This window comes from Poecilia reticulata, linkage group LG6, assembly GCF_000633615.1.
Source record: "Poecilia reticulata strain Guanapo linkage group LG6, Guppy_female_1.0+MT, whole genome shotgun sequence".
Taxonomy (NCBI): Eukaryota; Metazoa; Chordata; class Actinopteri; order Cyprinodontiformes; family Poeciliidae; genus Poecilia; species Poecilia reticulata.
In genome coordinates this window covers 19,012,024-19,036,647 of record NC_024336.1, presented here as the reverse complement: position 1 = coordinate 19,036,647, position 24,624 = coordinate 19,012,024, and the positions used below count along the sequence as shown (strand labels likewise).

The following is a 24,624-nucleotide window of genomic DNA, read 5'->3' as shown; positions in this document are numbered from 1 at the left end:
TGTATATAATATGGGTGAAAGTTGTTATAGCTTGCCATAATAAATAAAAGTGTTGATGTCTTTCTGCTTTGTATTCATGGCAAGAAAAGAACTGTCCCCAGATACTGAAAAAACAAAATGAAATTTCTTATTTTCATCTCAACAATAAGGTTTTATTAAAAAGTTTCCACTGTTCTGGCGTTGAAACAATTGTAGTTTCTAATGACTTTAAAACCCTATGATCTCTTTACCTCCTAAAACCTTTTATATATCATTAAACCATTAAATGGTACAGGTATAAATTAGCTCATAGTGAGGCAGTTTTTCACAAGATGCATATGCAATATTGCACTAATGGTATATTTGCAATATATTGTGCAGGCCTAGCAAAAATTTAAAATCTGGATGTTTTTGTAATAGGTTAGGTGGAAATTTAAAATGTTTACGTATATCTATTTAATATGCTCATTTAATATAGTTTTATTTTGTGATGGAAAAAAAAATGCAACGCTAATCTTACTCTTTATATTCATCTAACCTTATGCTTGTGACTCAAAACCTGGCTCAAATACTGATTTTATTTTTACTTCTGAATTTCTAACACAATTTGTGCAAAGTACAAAACGTGCATACCACATTTATGAAAATTATGATTTGAAATTGTTGCACAAATGTGTCACATAGGGATAATGGGCAATTTAAAATGCAAGCTTGCAGTGGACCTTAGAGCAGAATTGTCGTTGTCTTTACTTTTAAACACAATGTTCTCTTTGTTACTTTGAGTCCAACTGCAGATATTTGAAGTGCCTCCAGCAGAAACTAACATTTCCCTCTGCATCTAATAAACTTGAGTCTGTGACAACCTTTGCCTGGCTGAGCAGAAGCGGCGCGTCCATATACAGCTCCAACGACATACGGTGTAATGTATACAGAGCGTTTTCCCACAGTGTGAAAGTAACGATGTGTGTTTTCTGGCTGGAATCTAATTCTCTCGTTGTTTAAGCTGCAGTGGAAATAATGACACGTCAAGTTTCTGCTGCAGTGGTTTAGCTTGTGAGTAGCAGCTGGAGAGCAGCAATGTGCCATCCCAGTGTTCCCCCAATAAGCTAAATATAGCAGCTGCTCCACAGCCACACCTCCTTCATTCACATGTGGAGTTTTTGTGTGTATATCTCTATCCTGCAGCTCTGTCTTTATCTGTCTTTTAGCTACAGGCCACTCAGCAGCACTCAGACACACTGATCCTTTCACACTCAGCCTTCACCTAGTTTCTCTCTAATGAACACCCTTTGTTTAATCAATCAGTCCAGTGTCTGTCTTGTTCTTCTACTGTATCACTCGTGCTCTTTTCTTTTCTTCTTCTGAAGCTCATTCGTACTATGCATCCCTCAATCTCCTTCTCTTACCCAGAGTCTCATTATGGGCATGTTAGTGAATTGCAGACGAGGCTTCTTTTTTTCCCACAGCCACATTATTGCATCATATTTGTCATTCCTGCCAGTAAATGATTGATTTTGTTTTGGTGCATTCTGAAATGGAGGAACTGCAGATGGTTTATCTACACACATTGGAGTTTTCCTCCTTGACCAACTAGACTGGTCAAATTACCAAAACCTTCTTTGAGTCTCTATTTGTTAGGGCTCATTATGTTCCCCACCCATATTTTATGAATGAAATTGACATAAAGAATTTATACCTGCTGATTTGAGCAAGATCCAATGCCAATTAGCCAGAGTTAAGTCGTGACAATGCATTCAAACAGATTGGAAAGTGACATAATGTATTCAGTTAACGATACCATTTTTAAATGCATTTCTCTTGGCGTGCCTTCGCAATGTGAGTCACCGTCCTAAAATAAACAATCGGAAGATTTAGAAGTAATGGATTCAGGTTTTCTCCCTCTTGGTTTAACTTCACATCATGCTTTCAGTTGACCTCAGTTGAGTTTAAGCAGAGAAAGGTCTGAAACTTGGACATTGGCTGTCAAGGAAATGAATTTACATCTTCTTGTTCAGGTTGTCATTGGTTTATTTGGCCAGGCCCCAGACCTCATCTAAGCCAAGGCTTCAGCAAATTTTTAGTTTTAGTTTGGCATAATAATTTTTTTATTATTTTTTTTGAGGGGTGTATTTTCTATCCTCTCAACCACCAGACGTTTGAGGCAGATGGTCAATTTGACGAAAAGATTTCAGGCAATCTGTTGGTTTTCTTAAATAACTTTTTTTTTTCTTTTTATGATCCACTGAAACTGTGTGCTTGGGGATTGTTTTATGGGGTTGACTTCCACTCTGACAGATTGACCGTGTGAGTGTGGGCGGAGCAGGGACAAATCTAAAATGTCTTGCAAAATGACTCACACCTCTTGAACTATATTGTGATATTAAACACTGAAGATACTTTACTATTTCATGAAGAAAAATCTGAAAAGTCTAGCTTGCAAGTGGCGTGCCTCCCTTCAATTTACCCTTAAAAGTCTATCGTAGCCAGTTTCCTTCAGGAGTAATTTAATTGACATAACAGGTCCCACTTCTTGTCATTTAATTTTAGTTTAAATCTATCTATTTTTGCTGAGATCCACCACTCGGGTGGAAAACCCCGTTGACATGACAAGCTTTTATGAAAGAATTGCGACTCCGTTCTAAATTTTACCTCAAGCCAGCAAATATAAAAAGGGTGCTCTGTTCACATGAGTCTGAACTTACTGCCCGAATAGCAAAGCACCAGCTTGGTAAAAAAAAAAAAAAAAAAAAAAGAGCCCCTTGTTCTGTAAACACAGGGTCTGGACCCTCAGAGTTGTAATCTGTGACAGGACAGACATTTTTTTTTCTCTTTGCTTGATGCTCTGTCAATAAATTGAAAAACATTTTCAGTGCTGCATTCTGTGTTCCTGTGAATGTGAACTCTGTAAACACAAAACACTATAAAAACTGATTGATCTATTGGTTTGCCATTTGAGCTTTAATTCACACTATGGTTCTTCTTTGTAAGCAAATGGAAAGGCACCTTGTTTACTGAAGAATTTCCAGTAAAAACAAAATTTTTCTTGTTTTAAACTCATGCTAATTATTCAACATCATGGAGGTTTTACAAAAAGGAAATTGCCATTTAACTTGTTCACTTCAGATTTCAGTGGTTTTCTTATTGTAGGTGTTATGAAAAAGTTCAAGTACCTAAATAATTACTGAACAACAGGGCAAAGAGCGACGTATTCACTTTCTGCACTTTGCCAAGCGACGCAGCTTAAATGCCCCTCTTTTTTTTAGTGTCTTGCATTCAGATTCTCCCTTCTTATCTCTGAAGAAACACTAAATGTTTCATGCTTAGCCAGCTCTGGTTTCTAATGGGCAGCTGGGGCTTATCGGCTCCTCTGGAAAAGGCCTGAGTGAGCCATCTGAGAGCTGCACAAATGGGGATGAAAGGTTTTAAGGCTCTGAAATGGTTGTAATGGCTGCATATGTTTCAAATTTAGCTTCTGTAAAAACAGCAGCTGTCTTTCATCTTTGGTTTTTGCCTGTGTAGAGCTTACAAATGTATAATTAACAGAATTGGTGATATAAAAACCTCAAGTCAGTTTATTTGCTTTCAGATGATTTTTTTTTAGTTCTTTTTGTCTGTTTTTTACTCTGAAAACTCTCCAGAAAATCTTTAAACTTGAGATAGCCAAAAGGTGACGTAAAGGCGGAGCCAGAAGCCGAACCGTTTTATTAGTTTGAGCAGAAACCGAGCTTTTTTTAGAGCCCAGTGAGAATTGATTACCTCCACATCCACCTGAATAAATACAGAGAGAAAGGAAAAGTGAGTGAGATGGGGAGACAGAAGTTGCACTCAGCAGTCATCCGCTGCATTGCACAAAAGAGTTTTCTTCCTCGGCAAAGCAGTGGACTGGCATCCCTGGGTGGGTTGGAAATGAAAACGAACCTGTGGCCCATTCTGCCAAAATTTATGTGACAACAGTGTTGGCAAAGTTACACTGTAAAAAATGAATACATAAATAAAAAACCCTGACAAGTCTTTGTAGTGAAAAATGGGATGAATAAAATGTAGTTCCAGGAATAAATCAAGGCATAGCAATAAACTTCAGTGCCTTTAAAGTCCTCTAAACCATTAATTAACACAGAAAAGGAATAAATCATGAACACAGAAAAGAGCTGAGATCGGCAGCTGTTATGGATGGAGTTGGACCCAATGCTGGTGTCCAGAGGGATATTGATGTTTTATGGATCAAAATCACTCATCAAGCTCCCATTCTTCCCACAGAAGGTGAAACCAGTTCACAAATAACTCATGCAGATCTGATATTTCCATTTAGGTAATATAGGGTTAATTCATTTAACTGTCAGGTGTCGATGCTTCTCAACTGTGTTGACATTTTACGTATAATCCAATCATAAAGCAATTAAACTAAAACGCTTATTACGTCAAACGCTTATTACGTCAATCAGAGTAAGAAGTGGATGCAGAAAAGTTTTGATTGGCTCTCCAGCCGCCACAGATAAATAACATCCTCCTCCCCCTCTGAGCTGTGTGTGTTTTTAGACAGTGAAAGGTGGATCTTCGTCAGCAGTAATGAAGATCCAATACACAATGAGGAAAAGGTCTGAAATGGCAATATCATATATTCAACAGCTGGAAGCTGCTTGTTTTACATTTTCTTTTTTTCATTTAGATCTGTTGGCTGCTAACATGACTTGTAAATTCTTATTATTATTCACAGAATCCAAGTTGTCTGAGATCCAGTGATTTTAATGTCATCTGCTGCTGTTGGTTTAATCTGGCCATTGGCTGTAAATCTGCTCCATTCAAATCGTGCTTCACAGCTAAGTCTGAGCTTTCTCCCATTGACTTTGATTCCTCCAGTAGAATTTCAACCAGACCAGTAAGCAAACAGAAGTAGTAGTTGCTGAGTTGATTTATTTTTTTTGTGCAGTTTTAGAAGTGTTGTCTGGAAGTGAATGAAGCCGTTCAGTCCATGTTGCAATATTGAATTTGGAAGCGATTCGAATTATCAACTGCCTCGTTCAGATTGGCATTTCTCTCTTTGTAGTGGAAGATGATTGTTTACAAGCGCAGGCAATTTCTGGTAAGCTTCATAGCTCCAAACTGGCTCATCTTATACATCGCAGATAAATGTTACCAGTTGGGTAAAATTTAAAACCTCAACAGAGTCCAGACTAATAGGATGCAATCGTTTCTCATCAGCCATGAAGCCAGACCCTCTGTGCGATGAGTGTGTTGGTTCTCTGTGTTTAATTTAACTCAGAAACTCTTTATGCCTGTGTCTGTGGGAAAGTTTTATGGACGAAATGATTTAATTTTCCAGCAGGATTGGGCACCTACTCACATTGCCAAAGGTATCACTGACCACTGGAATGACCAGTTGTCCAAACTTGCATCAGCTGTTTCAATAATTTGAGCTACAGTGGCTCTGCTGGTTAACTGTCCACACAGGCCAGCCTTCACTCCCCACATCAGTCAGTGACCCTGACCCCAGTTCACCACTGTTCTTTCTTCGTCAAACTCACTCAGATTTTATTTTATTTTATTTTATTTTTGTACTCCTGACACATTAAGTTAAAGGATAGGATTTCTACCTTCAGGAGAAAAAAAATGGGGATTGAACAGAAGAAATTTGTTGTCAAAAATTATTTTAGCCCATCTGGTGATTAATTATTCCCAGAATCCTTTTCTCAGTGACTTACCCTGAGAAGCCATGTGTAATCCACAGGGGTGGAGCGTTGTTGTTTGAAGTGTTTATCTTGTTCTGCAGTGCTGAAAGCTTTTACGGAACAATCAGAGTAAGAAGTGGATGCAGAAAAGTTTTAATTGGCTCTCCAGCCGCCACAGATAAGTAACGTCCTCCTCCCCCCTGAGCTGTGTGTGTTTTTAGACAGTGAAAGGTGAAGCAGCTAACAAAAAGGAAAGAGGCAGAATTCATTAAGTCTCCTGTCCTGTCTTGTCCCTTATAAATGCTGCTTTTAATGAGCTTCTCTCTTTAACACTTTATTTTCTTTATGCCTGTGCTGAGCGAGCTTTCTCACAGTGTGACAACTCATTTTCTCTGCAAATCCTCCTTAATCTATCCTTTAAAAATAGACGTATGCCTCTTTGACCCTTTTCTCTGACTTCTCCTGCCTTTTCTCCATCTTTTCTCTCATCCTTCTTTTAGCTGTGTGTCATTGTGTTCTCTCGACCACAAACCACAGCAGACTCCTCTGCATCATCCTCCTATTTCTTCCTAAGGATTAAACTGAAGAGGATCGTGGATGTGCAGGGGGTATTTCGGTCTGTACACAATAGTGTCTGTAAGGAATGAGCTGTGGAAGATTGATGGAGGAGATCAGGGAGATGAAAGAGGGCAGCAGGAGAGAAAGGAGTCTCGGAGAAGAAGAGAAGATGTGCGCTCGGGGTATGACAAGAGTTGGAGAAATCATTAAATAATTTAGTCTAGTGGGCTTTCTGCTCCTAACAAACACAATGAGCTGTTTTACATTCTTCTTCTTGTTTGCACTGGTGTTAATATTTTTGTAAATTGTCTACTTTTGTACAAATTCACTAAAGCACACTTTGTGCAGCCATTTTTTTGGCTGCTGTATTATGAATCCTTCCCATTTGCCATTTGATCCCTATGCACAGAATTTCTCCACTGAAGGATAAAAATTAAGGATTATTCTATTCTTCCGTTCTGAAAAGGCGCGGCTTGCATTTGATATGAATTTTATGTCACATTTGCTTAGCAGTGATCAGTTATTTAAATGAATTCATAAATTTGTTTTGAATATTGTCTCAAGAGCATTCATGCTCATTAAACTTATCCAAATCTGCTTACATATGAATCACCTTGCATTTCTTTGAGAATTTATTTGATGTGCCAAAACACAATATACATGGTTTTTAGAACCATTAAAAATAACCTTTATAGTTCCTGAACTACACTAAATTCATTTTAGATGTCATTTTGWGCAGATTTTTCAAAAAGATACCTAAAGTTTACTTCTACACAGGGAAAATTTGTGAATCATAGCAGTCATACTAAAAATTCAGCCACATGTATGATTAATGCTGTATAAACATGATTGTAACTAAAAACTTGATACCTTTTCAGTTGACAAAATTTTTATAAATGGTTAAGTTATTTCATGTTGTAGTGGTGAATGGTTTTGTTGTTTGAGTTGAGATAGAGCATGCTCCTGCAAAACACTGAGCCTGTTTATAATGTTTAGAATCTCATGTTTATAGTAACATTATTGGATAAAAAAGTAAGAATTAGAAGAACAAGGGAAATATAATGGCTTAAGCGGTAAAAAAAAAAAAAAAAAAGGTCAGTCGAAGTGAGAATCAAAGTGTCGAGTCTCTGTCAGGATGGAGTGATGGGAAGAGAGGGATAACAAAAGTAGAAAATAGAAGCAGTTGGAGGAGGAATAATGGTCAGAAAAGGCAACTGAGAGGTGAAGGACGTCACTGGGGGTCGACATCTTTCTCACGGCTGCCATCATGTCTTGGTTGCTTTGTCATTGAGACCAATTACATGGTTTCATTTCATCACTCAGCCCACAAGTGTTACATCACTTGACTTCACTCGACAGCTGCACACCGCTTCACATTTCATGGGAACGTCTTCCTTCTTGTGTAATGTGGATGGAAACCGAGCTGCCAGCAGCGATCACACCTGGGAAGTTATCACTTGTTTCTCAAATTGGATTTACACCCTGACTTCTCTGAGTGTCAGCAACACCCCCCGACACTGATTGTGTAGTAAATAAGAGAAAGAAGCACTAAAGTGAGGAGCTTTGATGGCAGTTTTGTCTGTAAAGTGAAAAAATGATTTGCGAGTGGTTGTTCTAAAGAGAATCTGGTGAGCCAAGGTTTTAAAGTGAGTATTTTTCTGCTAGCCAGGATCTCGTTAAGTGTTTGAAATGACCAGTATTTAATTTATGATTGGTTATAATTTTGTATGTTTTTTTTCTAATGCATGTTATCAGACCCTGAACTGCAGCTTTAGCCACCAATAACACCGGTGATAAAGTCAAAGCTTTATTCAGCTAATTATATTTTTGCTCAATTCCCCTCTGAATTTGTTTTTAAAGGAGTAGTTAAAATTCACGTTTATTTCCTTATGTACTGCTGTATGGAGAGTACACACAAGAGAATTATTAATGTTATAAGTGACTTTTAAAATTGACTGGATGGATTTTTGACAGATGATCAAAGTTGGTTTCCGATCCCCACAGTGAACTGGGATTCCTCCAGTGAAAGTGCTGCTGTTCTGCTCAAACTGGAATCAAACCGACAAATCCTCCACGCATGTGACAGACCGGCTGACTTGGATGTTTGCAAGGATCCTGCACTGGCAGGAGTGTGTATTGTGTTGACTGATGAGGTAACACCCAGAGCATGAATAATGCAGAGGCCTTGAGGAGTGGGAAAGCATGCACAGGAGAAAGAGGGAGAAATGGTGGGATGCATGGATAATTGGGTGAAGGGAGAACACAGCGAGAGTGAAATCCACTTTGGGGATTTAGGGCGGAGTTCAGGGAATGAGAGAGTAAAACGCACAAGCTCGACGTGTCTCTAGCCATTCCTTCATTGCATTTATTCTTCTTCATATTCCTTCAGCCTTCGTGCTCTTCACCCTTCCTATCATTCCTGTCTCCCTCGCAGAGGAACGACGGAGCTGGCGAGCTTTCTGAAGCGTCTGCGCGTTTCTGAAGCTTGTTTTTGTGCACCCGCCTTCTGTTTAGAAACAAACTCAGGCTCGCTTCCTCAAGCTTACCACAGCCACGCTTCCACTGTCACTTCCGCTGGTTAAATCCCTTTAATTAACCAAATGTTTGTACTTTTTGTGGCTTTTTATAGCTTCTCTCAGCCCTGACTACAAACACCAATGTCATTGCTTTGATATGTTTGTTGATCTGAAATGTACCTTATACAGTTATCTAATTAGAATTAGTTTGAGCCTTGACCTGCCTTGAGATGTTTTTCTTAGGACTATAACTGACGGTGAAAGAAATACTGGCATCAAAAAGTGTTTAGAAGCTCGATCCTGATGTTGGCAGGCCAATCAGACTGAATTCAGTGATGAAGATGAGGCTTAAAGTAAGCAAACAATTTTTCACAGCTCTCCCATTTCTTTTTGACCATGGCTTATGATAACACTGATGAAAAGAAAAACTACTAATGATTTTATCTGTAAAATGTGAATCTACTGCTGTTAGTGGCTTAATGGCAGCAGCCCAAAGGCACTAGTTAGTGGGCTAAAGATCATTACAAATGCTCAAGTCGATCAGTTCAAAAAAGGATCTCAAGTAACCCAAATGAGACATGTCACACATTCATAAAGAAAGAAAAGTAACTTTATGCTACTTGTCCGTTTTTGTGTTGCAGTTTAGTCCTTACGGCTTTTCTCAGTCACTTTGGTGCATTTCTCGAATCATCCTCAGCATTTGCCAAACACCAAGAGCGTTTCTCAAAACAACTGTTACAAACGGCAAAACAATGTGGATTACCTACAAAAGCCCGTCCACAAGATCCATATTTGCACCCCAACATTCGTGAAAATACCAAGAGCTAATAGATTCCAATTATACTGAATGTTTGGACCAAATGTCATGCTAATGTGGACTATTAAACTTTCTTCAAGGACACATTTGGAGAGGAAAGACATTTAGCTCCCCGACAAGACTCCAACCCAACACCCTCAATTTCTCATCCACATATAGTGGTTGCATTATATGTGGTTTTGTGCTTTTGTTGCATCTGGGATATTGTTAAGATGCTATAGTGGAAATTAAGGGTCCAGTAAAGTAGAAACGGGAACTAGTGGAGTTGGTTCCCTTTTTTGAGAACAGTTTGCTTCAAAGCAATGAGACCGTTGACAGTTTCTTATTGAATAATGAGACGCGTTTAAAAGGAATCAGTTTCCCTCTGTAACAACTCTGCTGCTCAGATATAATTTGCATATGGCTAAAATGTTGTTGCCTGGAGACATATTGACTGTTGTTGCTAGGATACCATTTTAATTGGTATATGTGTGAAGCTGTGGCAGGGTTGTAGGGATTTCAGAGATAGTGGGGCAGCCGGGAGGCGGAGGTTTTCCTGCGCATCCGTCCTCTGTTATCCCAGCAGAGAGAGAGAGAAAGAGAGAGAGCGAGAGAAAGACCTGCTGCAATGAGACGAGTTTGGCTCAGTGGCAAGACTCCAGAGATAAAAACCGATACGTCTCAAGCCGTGAAACAAAACAACAGCATGCAGCATTTCAAAGGAGACTCCTCACTCTCACTGCAGCACAAACTTTTATTGGCTTCCATGGCAACAAAGAACAAACTGAGTGAACGAGTTTAATATATCACAATAATGGCCCACCAGAAATTTTCACGGAGGTCACCTTCGTAGATTTTTATTTTATTTTTTTGCCTTCTGAACCACCTCTTTCAAGATTAGTTAAGTTCAGTGACATGTTGAAACGGTAAACTGCTGAAAACCTTCAGGATGGAAATTACAGGTTGGGGATTCCTCTCCTCTCCTCTTGCTATGTGGGATTGTCTTTGTGAAAAAACAAATGCACTTCCTACGTTGCATGACCCACTTTGGCGTTTTGGACACCGTAACTGTAAGAAGCTACTTGAGCAGTGCAACAACAAATCACTCTGTTTCAAGCAAAGAATACAGTCAGCAGATCCGGTGATGACGCTGTGGGTAACACATGTTTATTACTTTTGCAGATTTGTTTGAAATACAAAGTCTTCAAAGAACAGATTGTAAAGTACAGAAAATAAAACTTTTGGTTTTGAAAAATGTTGCTCACTAATCCACAGCTAAAGGCTTGCTATTAATGCTACAGCACACACAGACTGATGCCCTTCCTACTCTAGTTTGGGGTTTTCAGACTTGGCAGCATGTGATGAGAATGACTTGGAGGGTCATCAGGGTACAATTCTCCTTCCTTGTGCCCATTTTTGTTGTTGCTGTTAAGCAGACGGCTTTTTGTAATATCTCCATATAGACATAGATGAGACAAGAGCTATTTATTTATGTTGCTGTTTTATAAACTGAGATAGGAAGAAAAAGATCTAACATCTAAATTGGACCCGGAACCATGAGGATCAAATTAATCTCTTCTTCCTGTTGCACTGAGGGTATCCATCTTTCCGTAAATATTAAGACTGAAGAGTGACTTTATGGGTTTGAATATAATATTTTACAAGTCAAGTCTACTGATTTTATTGATAGAGAGGTATTTCTTTATTTTAACTCTGACAAAATCAATATTTTTGCTGTTTGGACTCACTGTCTCCCTCAGTCTTCTCGCTTTGTGACTTCATTTTAGATACGTTTCTGCTCTTGCACTTGTATCCAAATGGCTTTTTCTATCGTTTCAATCCATCTTTTTGAAAGCTTCATCTAATAGTTTGTCATATGTCAAAAAGACAGATTCTTGCTGTTGCACTTGGAAGGCTGAAGAAGGTAACACTATGCTACGGCTAAGTTACAGCGCAGTGCTGCAGTTTACCTCGGTCAAAATTGAACTGATTGAGCTCCTTCACTCCAAGATCAAGGTTATGTGAGACTCACTGTAGATCAGTGCAACACTTTCATCACTACTTTAATACGTCTTTTCAGAAGGATAGTCAGCTTGGAGTACCTTACTGAAAAATTGGGAATACAGTCATTACCTTAGACTTCCAGCCTCTTGGACTGTAGTTAGTACCTTACACTAAATGCTGTGTAAATAGATTCATACAACAAGATTAGCTGAATAGGGCCAAAACACAAATTTTGCTGAGCAGGTTGCATTAAGTAAATTAAATGGAGGCAATGGGAAGTGAGTTCTGTGGAAGAATGAGAGACTAGCATGTTTTCCAGCAGAGGATAGAAAGCTTGCTCTCAATTCTGGTTCTCAGAGTCCACTGCCCTGCATATTTTAGTTGTGTCTCTCTATAGAACACCAGATTCATATGACATCTTCTGCAGCCATCAAGTGCTGCAGAAACCTGTCAATCACCCACTTATTCAAGTCAGGTGTGAGGCAGAAGGGAAACACCTAAAACATGCAGGGCAGTAGTCCCTGAGGACTAGAACTGAGAAACATGGATCTATGGCTATATCTTGATAAGATGAATACTAGTGTTCATATCTGACAATCGTATACATTTAATAAACAGAAAAAGACGTTGGACGACATATTTTAACCTCTTGCAAATGGACTCAGTTTGAAAATGCTCTGTGATCATGCTGAGCATTTTACAACGTGCACAGATGATATTGGTCCAAATAACTTGTATTCTTTACAGGCATCATATCAAATAACCCGCTTGACTGTTTCTTCTGTTCTGGTATCTCAGTTTGGATATGCCTGTTTGCTTTCTTAAATTCATTGCACTGGTTATTGTGTAAGTTGAACTGGAGGACCCACATTGTTTTCTCTCTATAGAGCTTTTTCTTTGCCCATCTGGGACAACAAAGATGAAATGAGTTCCCCCAACCAGACCAACCCTTCTAAAGTTGCTGATTACAGCTGTCTGAACTCTCCTGTAATCAGCCTTTTCCATCTTGTCACCAAAGACTGTTTGTGTTTGTGTGTGGGTGCATTAAGAGGAGGCTAATGCACGTGCGTTAATGGATGATAATGTTGGAATTTGTTGTTAGCCCTGAAAGATGAAAATGTATTCACATATTTTCTTACACTGACGCACAAATTTAGTCCTGAAATGCCAAACAGATATTGGGCCTTGTAGAGGCGACGGAGTTGGAGAACTCACACTTATCCAGAACCTCTGAAACGTAAATTAGTTGTGGAGACAGACACAAACATTCAGATAGACTTTGCTCTTTCTTTCAGGTCAGTGGTCTGTTTCAATTATAGATTGTAGGTTTTCTATCTCCTAAGATTTGTAGCAAAGCCCCCTGGGAAACTTTGCAGAGCAAAAACCCGTATAAAAGATCTACTGTACATGTGAAAAGAAGAAAAAAAGGAACCATGCTGCAATTTTGTCTTCTGTGTGAACTGTTGAGCATTAAGGATATTTACAGTTTTTTGGTTATTCTTCTGGATGTGTTGGACCGATTACAATGCATTGCAGAGAAAAATTTCTAGCAGGCTCAGAAGCTCCAGTCTTAATTTTAGTCGGCCTACAGGTGCAAGGACGAGCTGAAATACAGAGCGAACCGACATAATATGGCTTTGGTTCTAACTAATTACCTGACATTATTTCATCCTTCCAAATTTCTGTCATGCATCCCAAAAGCTAGAGGCAACAAATATGGTAAAATGACAGAATGTCACGTGGAGCTAAATGGGGTCCTAGCAGGTAATTTCCTTCCCAGAGGATAATCCAGTCGAGCCCCGAAAGCTTTGTCTTCCATTGTTTGGACATAATCTTCAATTATTCTCCTAATTCATCTGGACTATTGTTGTCGGGGGGGCTTTCATATTTGGAATTTGTGCACAAATGAGTGGTCTGGCCGACTGAAGCCAAGTTATCTGTATTGACCTATCTTTGACACATCAGTAAATGTTGAATAATCTGTTGGCTTTTGGGGAAAAATCCCTTGGTATTCTGATAGGACTGCAGACACTTGAATGAACTCATAACCAGGTGTTGCTGATGAGCTTGTGTGTTTGCATAAGTCTGTGAGTGCGTCCATCGCCCGTTGACTGTTATAATGAAAGTCGCTATGGCGTGTGTGATTTGGCCTCTCATGGGAGAGATTGTCTTTGATTAGCGTGCGGGAGAGAATGGCTGACTGAACAGGAACCTTAATTGTCTTCCTGAATCACTGCACTGTGACTTCTGTCAGAAAGGCTGACATGACCGACTAACTCCTCTCTCTCTGGAGGACACATGTAGTCAATTATGGCCAGGTGTTTGGGTTTGTTAAGACTATTCAGATCACATTTGTTTCTAAATAAGATCTTCAAGAGCGACTCTTCTAAGTGCTAATTGGAAAAGATCAGATAAGACTCGAGTGCCAAGATGTTGCCTGTCAGTGTGGCCCGTGCCTGAAACCAACAATCGTCTTTTGAACTACTAACAAGTACGAGTTTAACCGTTTGAGTCGCGTGTGTTGGAGAAGAGATGCATCTAAAAGTTGCAGGATAGTAACTCTTGAGGGCTGGACTTGGGCGCCTCCAACCTAAGCTGAATCAGAGCCTCCAATCACAGAACCACTCACCTGAAGCATGCTGGTAGTCTGGAATGGTAAAGGAGAGGAAGATGTGGAACATTAGGACTCTAGAAAGATTCATTTGTCACCTGGAAGGTTGACAGTTCAGCATTACATCTTTTGCTGAAACTTTCCTGAAAAAAATCTACAATTTCTTGGTTTCACTTGAAGTCTAATTACCAATAAAGTTGAAATGTGCCGATTAGTTGCAGGAGAAAGACGTATGATCGTCAGCTAGTACATTTCTTGAATGACTTGTTAATTTACTGAAATAGCTATTTGGACTAATTTATGTAATCAATGATCAAAGAACTTTCTCACTATGTTTTTTGGGTGTTTTTGTTCTTTTTTCTGTTTCATAAAATGTAAAAAAATATATATTGGTTATTGATTGATAACTCATTTAAGTCTAAATTTGTATATTATATTTCTGACAAGAGTTGTTATTGTACAATTGTCATCTCTAATTTTGCTCCCAGAAACTGATGAGCTACTTAACATCCAAATAGTTTTACAATGTGAAACACCAAGTAGGGGGTAAATGGATGGGGTTTCAGGTTTTATTACTTTGTCCAATTTACAATTTAAAACCATTGATCAGAGATGGGCGGCTCCATTCCTCGAGGGCCGACGCCCTGGAACTTTTCCGTGTGTCCTTTATCAAACATACCCAAATAAATTTGCTGAATAATCACAAGGTGCATTTCAGACTCCTGCTAATCATGTAATTATTTGATTCAGGTGTGTTTTAGCAGGGAAGTATCTAAAAGTTGCAGGACACCGGCTGTAACAGGACACCCCTGTGCCATAGATGATGCCTGTAGTTCTCTGCCTTGTGGTTTTGTGAAAGACTATGGCTTGTAAGAAGTCCTCCGCTTGCTGGCTGTGTCTCTTCATCAGTGGACGCTGACTATGCGGAGGAGGGATTTTATTATAGCAAGCAGCCATATCTGTAAATAATTAACATCTTGCAGACATAAGGTCATTGGAGTTGAAGCAAGAGCTCCAGTTTTATCTGAAGTGCTTCATGTGTTCCTGTTCTGAGCCTTGCTTCACTTTACATGGCTCTCAAAATGTGTGAGTCATTTATAATTTAATACTCATTAAACTAGATAAATTCAGCCTGGTCTCACAGTATTAGACGTTAACCATAATAATACAACAACGCCTGGGCATTGATCCCCTTTAAGCTCTGAATAAAAGGAATATAAGACTTGTGTATGAAATATTTTTCAGATTTTCTTAAATACTTTATTAATGTAGATGTTGTATATAGTTTCCTTCGACTGTTGTAGATGTTGTTTGCAGTGGGCAGGAAGTTTTTCCTGTAGCAGTCTGTGTTACAGCTGTTCTGAAGAAGCATTTGACTTAAGACACTATGTTGTTGTAAAGCAGTTTCACGAAGAGGGTGCTCAGGGTTATTCATAATTTTCTCAATTTTGTGTAAAATACATCTCCAGAGGTTCCACACTTGTCCCCAGAACAGAACCAGCCTTCTTTACCAAGTTTGTTGAGCCTTTTTAAAGTCCCTGACTCTGATGCTGCTGCCTCAACAGAAGACGGCAGGAGAGATGAAACTCTCAACAACAGACTTAGAGAAGATGTGCAGCATCTTGCTGGAAGCACAGAAGAACTAAGGACCTTCCTTCAGTAGTAAACTCTACTCTACCCCTTCTTCTACATGTCTACACTGTTGCATCTCCGGTTCAGTCTGTTGTCCAGATGAACACTGAGGTATTTATTCTACTGAACCACCTCCATTTCTTCTCCCATGATGGAAATACTGCTTGGGTTTGGTCCAATCCGGCTTCCCTGAAATTGTAGATTTCTGGGGAAACAACAGGTTGTCTCAGAACAAGGAGTTTATATTATGAGCAGAGAAAAAATATGGTTTCTAAAAAAAATGTTTCATGGTTTGGACTAAAGAATATTTAAATCTGTGTTAAGTGTTAAAATGGTCCTGTCAAAGTCCAGCCCTAAATACCCTTCAGCACCTATGATGAGTTTTAAATACTGATAAACTGAGTTATTCCCGACTATTATGGATCAATTCCTACCTGACTTGGAGACATTTTATACTCGCTTTGTTACCTGATGATTTTAATAAGTTTCTCAGTTTCTTACATGGTGCGTACACACATGGCTGTGTTATTCTAATAATAACATATACCATCAGGGGGTTGCTCACAGTTTTTCTCGCTCAACAAGTTGCCATAATCTCTCATATATCATGAGTTTGCTGGCTCAAACGGGGAAGAACAAAAAATGGTAACAAAGCTTAATATAAAGTCTTCGGAAAAATTAAATTCAGTGCATCGGAGGATTTTTACTTACTAAAACTTAGTGCCCTTGAATTCCCAACTGACAAGAAACATAGAAGTGGTACAAAATGACTCGAGGAAATTCTGCACTTTCTCTATAATCTCACCTAAAGGAGTTCAAACCACTGGATTCTTTTGAATGTTTCTCAATTACTGACTTTTAGCTTCAAAATTTTAAATTTGCATCTAATCTTCTGCTTTTCTTCTCAGGTATATGAGAGGGGAACCAACGTGGAGCAATTTGTGACTCGCTTCCTACTGAAGGAATCGGCCAATCAGATCCAGTCTCTCCTGAGCTCTGTGGAAAGTGCGGTGGATGCGATTGACGAGCAGCACGGCCAGTCTGGGTGAGCCAGTGGGGTTGTGACTGTCTGTTCTTCATGTGTGTGTTTGTCCACGGTTGTGTACACATGTCACAGCCTAATGTGTAAAACTCTAGCTGTCTGTGGTTTTAATGGAAACTGGGCCGTCTTTCAGGCTAATTTCTGCTTTGGTTAAAACATCTGTCGCTCTTCTCTGCACAGTTTTCATCATCCCACATTCCTCTTTTCTGTCTCCACTTCCTTAATCGGACCGGATAGTTTAATTCGTCTTCATTCAGTCCCTGTTTTGAATTTGGTCTAACCTTGTCTCTGTATTTCAGTCATCAACCTGCCAAAGTGAGCCCACGGATGCCGGAGAAGCGCTATCAGAACACCGTCCCTGATTATCCCCCCAACAACAGAGTGAGCGCCAGAGAGGCCGTCAGGACCATCAACACAGCTTCAGGTGATGAACACGAACAGCCCGACTTTTCTCCCGGACAGCTGCCGTCGTCTGCTTGTGTGAGATTGCGTCACTCTGGACAGGCACAAATCAAACTCTCCGCTGCCGCTCAGCAGTTTTTATTCAACCATGCTCATCCATATATGATTTGCTCCTCAATTTTAAAATGCTTCAATCAGCTACCTGCACATATGTGCGGGGGCTTCCTTTTAGTGGAAAAGGGCTGTGTAGGGAATTCTTTAAGAGGTGAAGGATGTGGGTTTATATAATGAGTTGGAAACAGAGAAGAAAGGTGCCTTAAAGGGGAAGCAGAGGGAAAACCTGGTGAGCTTGTCAAATTATCTTGTACAGCGTAGGCAACATATACACCCCACATTTAATGGTAATCCTGGTAAAGAGGAAGGCTTGTACTAAATTAATCTGTTATTTCTGCTGCATATTTTCGACTGAAAAGAACATTTATTTATATATTCCCTTTCACAGATAGAAATGTCTAATTCCTTCACAAAAACAAACCATAAAAATAAAATGGAAAAACAAAAACCTTATTGAATACAAATTTGTAGAAAGAGTTGAAGGAAAAACATATTAGAAGAAGGATCTATTCAGCTTCTTTTTAAATAAGCCAAGACTCAGGGAGACATAAATACAGAACGAGGATTATATTGCCTTAACATCTTTGCAATATAGGAACGATCGAAAAGTTAATTTAGGTATTAAAATTAATTTCTGAAATGCACATTTAAACAGGAGTGATTTCTTCTCAATATTCAAGGTACAAGTTTTTCTGCAGAGATCAAGACAAATTCAAGTCAATCCACCTTTAATCCTTTTTTGTTAGAAATTTTTAATAAAAGCATGATGATCACTGGCAATCCTACAAATTCCTGTAAAATAATTCTGACACCCTTTTATAATTGTACTTTTTCTGTGATTATCAGAGTATTAAAGTCATAATCAGTCATTTATGCAGTTCTGTTTCATCCATCCATTTTCTTTACACCCTTGTCCCTAATGCGGTCAGGAGGGTTGCTGGTGCCCATCTCCAGCTAACGTTCCGGGCGAGAGGCAGGGTCACCCTGGACAGGTCGCCAGTCTGTCGCAAGGCAACACAGAGACACACAGGACAAACCACCATGCACACACACACTCACACCTAGGGGCAATTTGGAGAGGCCAATTAACCTGACAGTCATGTTTTTGGACTGTGGGAGGAAACTGGAGTACCCGGAGAAAACCCACGCATGCACAGGAAAAACATGCAAACTCCATGCAGAAAGACCGGGAATCGAACCCAGAACCTTCTTGCTGCAAGGCAACAGCTCTACCAACTACGCCACTGTGCAGCCCCAGTTCTGTTTCAGTGTGGTTTAATTTTGAGTTTTTCACTTTTGGTTTCCAGACATACCTTTTGTTGTACAGTTGTTGTTTTCAGTTTGTCAGCAGCTGCTGTTAGTTCAGCTGTGAGAGAGTAGCTTTACTTTGAAATAGTATATAGAAATGGGAAAGTATTTAATCGTCATAATTTAGAAATAATAGGTTTTGAGGCCAGTGGGAAGGTGCAGGAACGGTGAAAGTGGTGTGCATTCCTTCGTACCCAGTTTAATGCATCAACATTAAATTTAGTTTAATCCGTTTTTACTGTTACTGGTGTATGACAATCACTATTTAAACCAAACCAACTTTATTTATAAAGCACTTTAAAACAACCACAGCTGATACAAAGTGCTGTACATTAAAACACAACATAATAAAAAAATAAATAAAAAATAAAAACTTACAGTTTAAAAACAAAAACGTACAATTTAAAACTAGATCCTGCTGGTGTTGAAAGCCAAGTAAAATAGATGGGTTTTAAGATGAGCTTTAAAAGTGGACAAATGACGCTTAGCCTGGTGACCCGCCAGGCTTACAGTACTCTGAAGGAAACCCTGGACTTATTTTAATGGCTGGGGTCTTTTTTTTTCCAGTGTCTGTGCTTTATTAAGTAATTTTTCTTTCAGTGTGTGACTGACGGATCATGTTAACACATCTCACTCCATCTGTATCTTCACCTCTGATCCTCCACCGGCTTGTTGTTGACACCAGTGCATGTGCTCACCTTAACACTTTGTGCCCCTTCGAGCAAATTGCTCATCGGGGAAATGACACTTCATAGGTCATTGAGATACGGCAACACCTTATCGCCAAACAAGCTTGACAGGAGACAAGTGGAAGAAAATAACATCCAGCTGATTAGTGGCTCACATGAGAAGGAACACCCTCAAATGTCGATGAGAGAGATTTGGATTTTTTTGCAAGTGTCATGAGGTGAAAAGTGTTTTCTCTGGGTCATTATGTTGTTTTGGTGAACTGTTTATAGAAGCAAAGCCTAAGAAAAAACTGATCAATTATCAAATTAAGCAGTTTGACCATTGATGGTTAATGTTCTGTATTTGGACAGTTTACTGTTGTATGTATGGATTGTTAATCTGAGTGTAGTTTTTCTCTTCAGAAATGGAAATGCAGATGAATCAGGTCTGTGGCAAAGTCTACCACTGCAGAATATCCATCCATCCATCCATCCATCCATTTTCTTACACCCTTGTCCCTCGGTGGGGTCGGGAGGTGTTGGTGCCTATCTCCAGCTAACATCACTGCAGAATATTTCACCTCTAAATATATCCAGATCCTATTCTTGCAGCTATGGGTCATTATCTTGATGTGCCATGGAGCTCCAAACACTAAGAGCTTCATTGCTTTGGCTGAGTCAGAGCAAACAGTAAAAATGAGCACCCTGTTTTTTTAGAGCCAAAGTTTAAAGCTCTGATTTAATGAGTTCTATTAAATCTTTTGTAACTCTTTTCCCACTGTGATCATGTGTCAGCAGTTGCCTTTCTTCCTTTTTTCCTTCCTTCCCTCCTTGTGAAAAAGGGAATTGGCTTTGAAATTAAAAGTCTGCATACATTTGGTGCTGCTCCAATTTTGATATTAGTTGTGAATAAGCCAGCTGAACAAGATTCATTTCTTTCTTCTTTGTCTTTCTTCCCTCCTGGTGGAGGCATTAACTGGAAGCAGCTACTATTACTGCTCACTGGTTTTCTGGTGACTTGGAAATTTTTCAAAAGCGTATTGTTAAGTCAACCACACCAAAGTAAGGTGTGAATTTGTGTGGCATCCTCTGGTTGCGAAGGCATCAGTTTTATGTCTGGACTTTGACTGGGCCATTTTTTTAAACCCCTCCAATGGATTTGAATCGAGCTCCATTCTTCTACCCATCAGTTCTTAACAACGTTCCTGTGGAAGAAAATAATCCCCACGTTATTATACTGCTACCACCATGTTTCACTGTCCATTTAGGGAAACAGCCGAGTCTTTGTAGAGTTTCAGCTCTGCTATACACTTTATTATTTCAGATGATACATTAAACAGTGACATGTGCAGTGTTCAAAGTTTTAATGTTTGTTTAGGGTAGGGTGTCATGCTTTGCATGCATGTAGACTCAGTTTACTAATCAGGTGACTTCCGAAAGTATTTGGCTGAGCTGGATTATATTTAGAAAGTCATATTAATGTTTTGGTTGTAACATTACAAAACACAAAAGTTTTAGATGCATGACTACTTTGTCAAGACATTGCATAGTCTGTGGTATTAGTTTTGGATCTGACCTGCAGTTTCGTCCCAGTCGGATATTTCTGAAACCTGCCACAGAGACGCATCCAGGTGGGATTTAAACTATTCTCTTCCCTAAATAGTCAAATATGGAGGTCAGGATATGATCTGTACAGTTAATTCTAAATATTAAAATTAGAAGCTGATATCAGTTAGTCTTTGCTGTCTGTCTGTTTCTGAGATTGAGCTTAATTAATAATAAAACTTCATTTTAAGAAAAGTCACTCTTTTTCCGTTTATAAGTCCCTCATAGAAATATTGCTCTCTCCAGTTTGAAACATAAAATCAGACATCTTAAAACAATCTGAGTCAGAGATGATAAACAACACTTGACAGTGACAAACTAATGGTTATTGCATCTCTTCTAATATCATAGGCTTGCAAATGCAGTAAAAAAAAAACACCCAGCTAATCAAATATATTTATGTAGGAGGCATAAAAACAAACCAAGCGGCTGTCAAACCAATTTATTCAATAAAATACATTTATTTATTTTGTGTCCCTAAGATTCTCCTGATGAAAAAGCTTTTTCAATAACAGAAGAGAATCGCAGATAATGAAGAGAGGCTGAACTAAAAGCAAACACCTTCTGCATGTGTGCCTTTATTCAACTCAGCTTTTCTTTAATGGAAAATAGAAACTCAAATCTGTATTTAAATGTTGTATAAAATTTTCCACTATCATCTGACTGAAGGGCAAATTAAAAAGAGTTTCTGAAGCCTTTTCAAAAACACTTGGACACTGAAGTGGGGCTTTTGTGTCAGAAATCTGTTTTCTCATTAAATTAGAAGCACTATGTGCTGATCATGAATTTGCATCAAACTCGCCTAATGAGGGTGTTACGACTTTTACTAATGATGACGATCTAAATTATTTTTTATTCCTGCTTTCTGGCATCAAGGCTGTAGGAAATGATTTTTTGCCAGATGTACAGGTTTAATTTTAACGTAGTGTGGGTATGCTTTCCCTGTTTTTTGACTATCATTGCTACATGAAATGAATACATTTTAAACTTTCAGGTCAAACTTTGTGTTTTTGGAAATTAAACACTCGCCTGTAAGGGGAGCATGCTCTAAAAAAAAAAAAGGCAGAAATCTGAAAATAAATCTTATTTTCTCTCAATTCATTCCATCTTAGTTGCAGCCGTGGGTCATTGTTTTTTTTTTTTATTCAAATGCAGATACCACAGATTTTATAAAAACTGTACAATTACCAAGATTATAGTCAGTTTCCTATGTCTGCACATAGGAAAGACGTTTCTAAAACTTTAACAGTTATGGCACAAAACCTTTTTCAGAATCAGAATCAGCTTTATGAGCCAGGATGGTGTTTACAAACAAACAATTCGACTTTGGTTTCGGTAATGCTGGCCTGAAGGTAAAAAACTGAACCAAACCACACAGTCATGCACAATGAAACATGTAGATTGTGCTTCTTGAGTAGCCACAGGAATTAATCTCTGCTGGATCTCTTTCAAACAGTGTGGATGAGTGAGAACCATCTCAGGTCCCGAGAAAGGCTGGCTGGTTCTTAGCAACTGGAAGTGATCCACAGAGCACAAAGACTGGTTGAGGATGGAAAATAGTGCCAGATTGGGATGCATTTTCTGAAAGTCCACCATTATYTCCTCAGTCTTGAGCGGGTTAAGCTCCAGCTGGTTCTGACCACACAGATACGCCAGCTGATCCACAGAGTCACTGTCCTGGATCAGACCAGCAGTCGTCTCATCTGCAAAATTCAGGAGTTTCACAGACGGGTCTGCTGTGGTGCAGTCACTTGTGTAGAGCGTAGATGACAATACAGAGTATATTCCACCTGTAATGTGACATATATTATAACTGAAAACAAAAATGATAATTAGCTGGAGGATAAAAAAGCAAAAGGTAAAGCTTGAAAGTCCATTTACTCAAGTGAGCCTACTCTTTTAATATGTAGCACGCTGATAAATTGTTTTTGTTCATCTACTTCCAGCGTTCAGTCTTCTTGGCGGTACACGTAGCATAATTTATGCTTAATTTGGTTACAAAATCCCCACCATTTTAAACACGAATAAGTGAATTCAGTTATCAGTGATTCTAGAAAATATTTGAGAGAAGTGACACCACCCCAAATATGATAAGCTGTTAAGCTCTGATGTTAAGTGACACTTATGTTTCACATGTGATGTCAAAAGAAACCAATCAAGTTGGGGAATTACATAAACATGGCTCGTTAAAGAATTTTCTGCAGCTTGATGAAACCCAACTTCAATTTAGCCACAGCTCCAAGAGGCACAAAGCAAAACCTTGCCCACAATAAAAAGTGTTTAAAGTAGAATATTATCATAATATGATGTTTCCCCAACACAACCCTCTTAGATTACGGTATGCAAGAGACTTATCCTTCAGCTGGTGACTGATGGTAAATATTCACATCGTGAAACTTCTTCTCTTCCTACTAAAATGGAAAGTGTGATAATGCAGTACATTGCAGGATTAATAGTTTTTATACCGTGGATTCATCCAAAAAGAGCTGTGGACAAAAGACACCCTTGTATTGTGATGGATTTGGTCAACATTTTCAGTACTGACCTTGTCTGCTGTCTTGAAACGCAGTTAGGGTGAGGTACAAAGATCGGTCTGAAGAAACAGTCAAAGACTTTAAAACAGACTTTGCAACTTCTCAGGAGCCTTTTTAATAGATAGTAAAGTCAAGCTAATTGGAAGCAAAATAAAAGCCAGAGTGGTGGTATAAACTTGTGCACGGCCATGTACCAATATAAGATTTACCACTGGTCATGCTGCAGTTGTTATTTATGCAAATAGGATTACAGCGAGGTTCTACGATTTTTACTCCGACATTTCACACTTTTGTTGCAAACAAATGCTTTCTCCACACTTATAACGCTGGAAGTAGATTCACGTAGATTCACGTGCATTTCAAACATATGGGCATCTGTGATTCAAACATCCAGCACACTCTTCAGTCACAGGAAATTAATTTTAAAATTTTCTGCATGATAAATGCCAGTCGGATAGAATATAAACAAATTATGTTTTAAATTGAAGGGACTCCAGCCTTATATCCAGTCACTTTGCTACATCTCTGAGCAGCAATAATGCCTAATTTCATCACAAGTTAACACATTAGCTGCTATTCACCAGCAGAATGGCTGGACAACATCGGCAACGTTTGAAACCTGAAGCCACACTAGCCATTGCGAATCTTGATTGTGGCTCTTTTCTGTCTGTCTGTCTGAGCTCCAGCAATACAATCAGGTTATTGCTCTCCTTTTATATTCTGACGAAGAGATTTAATGTCACTGAAACTTGTTGCTAAGGGCTTCTGCTGTGAAGCATAATTTGTAAAATTGAACTCATAAATACTCTAATATTTATAAATCATTTTCCAAAATGTAATTTTTAGTCATTCCATTCCTGTCTTTTAGAGATCATATTTAATGTATTCAGACTGAAAAACAAAAGTGATTTTTTTTTTGTTCCCTTTCAGCCCAACCTTCAGCTGTCCGTTTATAGTGCTCTGTTTTTTTCCCCCAACTCTTCTGAACGGACAGGTTTGTGTTTGTCAGGAAAGGTTGACTAATTGCTCTCAAATCCTGTCTCCCCATATATGCTGCTTCTGTACTGCACTGCACAAGAATGAAGCTCCCTTGAAGGATTCTTTTATTATCTCTCTTCAAGCTGCAGTGGCACATATAGTGCACATTTTATATTTTATTTTTCCCTTTCTTTTTCAGTCGTTTGTGAAG

General features: G+C 38.9%; 1 protein-coding gene across 2 annotated transcripts in view; it reads left to right on the top strand.

Moving 5' to 3' along the window:
* necab2 (N-terminal EF-hand calcium binding protein 2) overlaps positions 1-24,624 on the top strand; it is a 103,318-nt gene that overhangs the window by 36,858 nt on the left and 41,836 nt on the right. For both annotated transcript variants that reach the window (XM_008411664.2, XM_008411662.2), the window contains exons 6-7: positions 16,671-16,807; positions 17,104-17,228. In XM_008411664.2, coding sequence (XP_008409886.1) covers positions 16,671-16,807; positions 17,104-17,228 — 262 coding nt within the window. The remainder of the gene's footprint in view (positions 1-16,670; positions 16,808-17,103; positions 17,229-24,624) is intronic.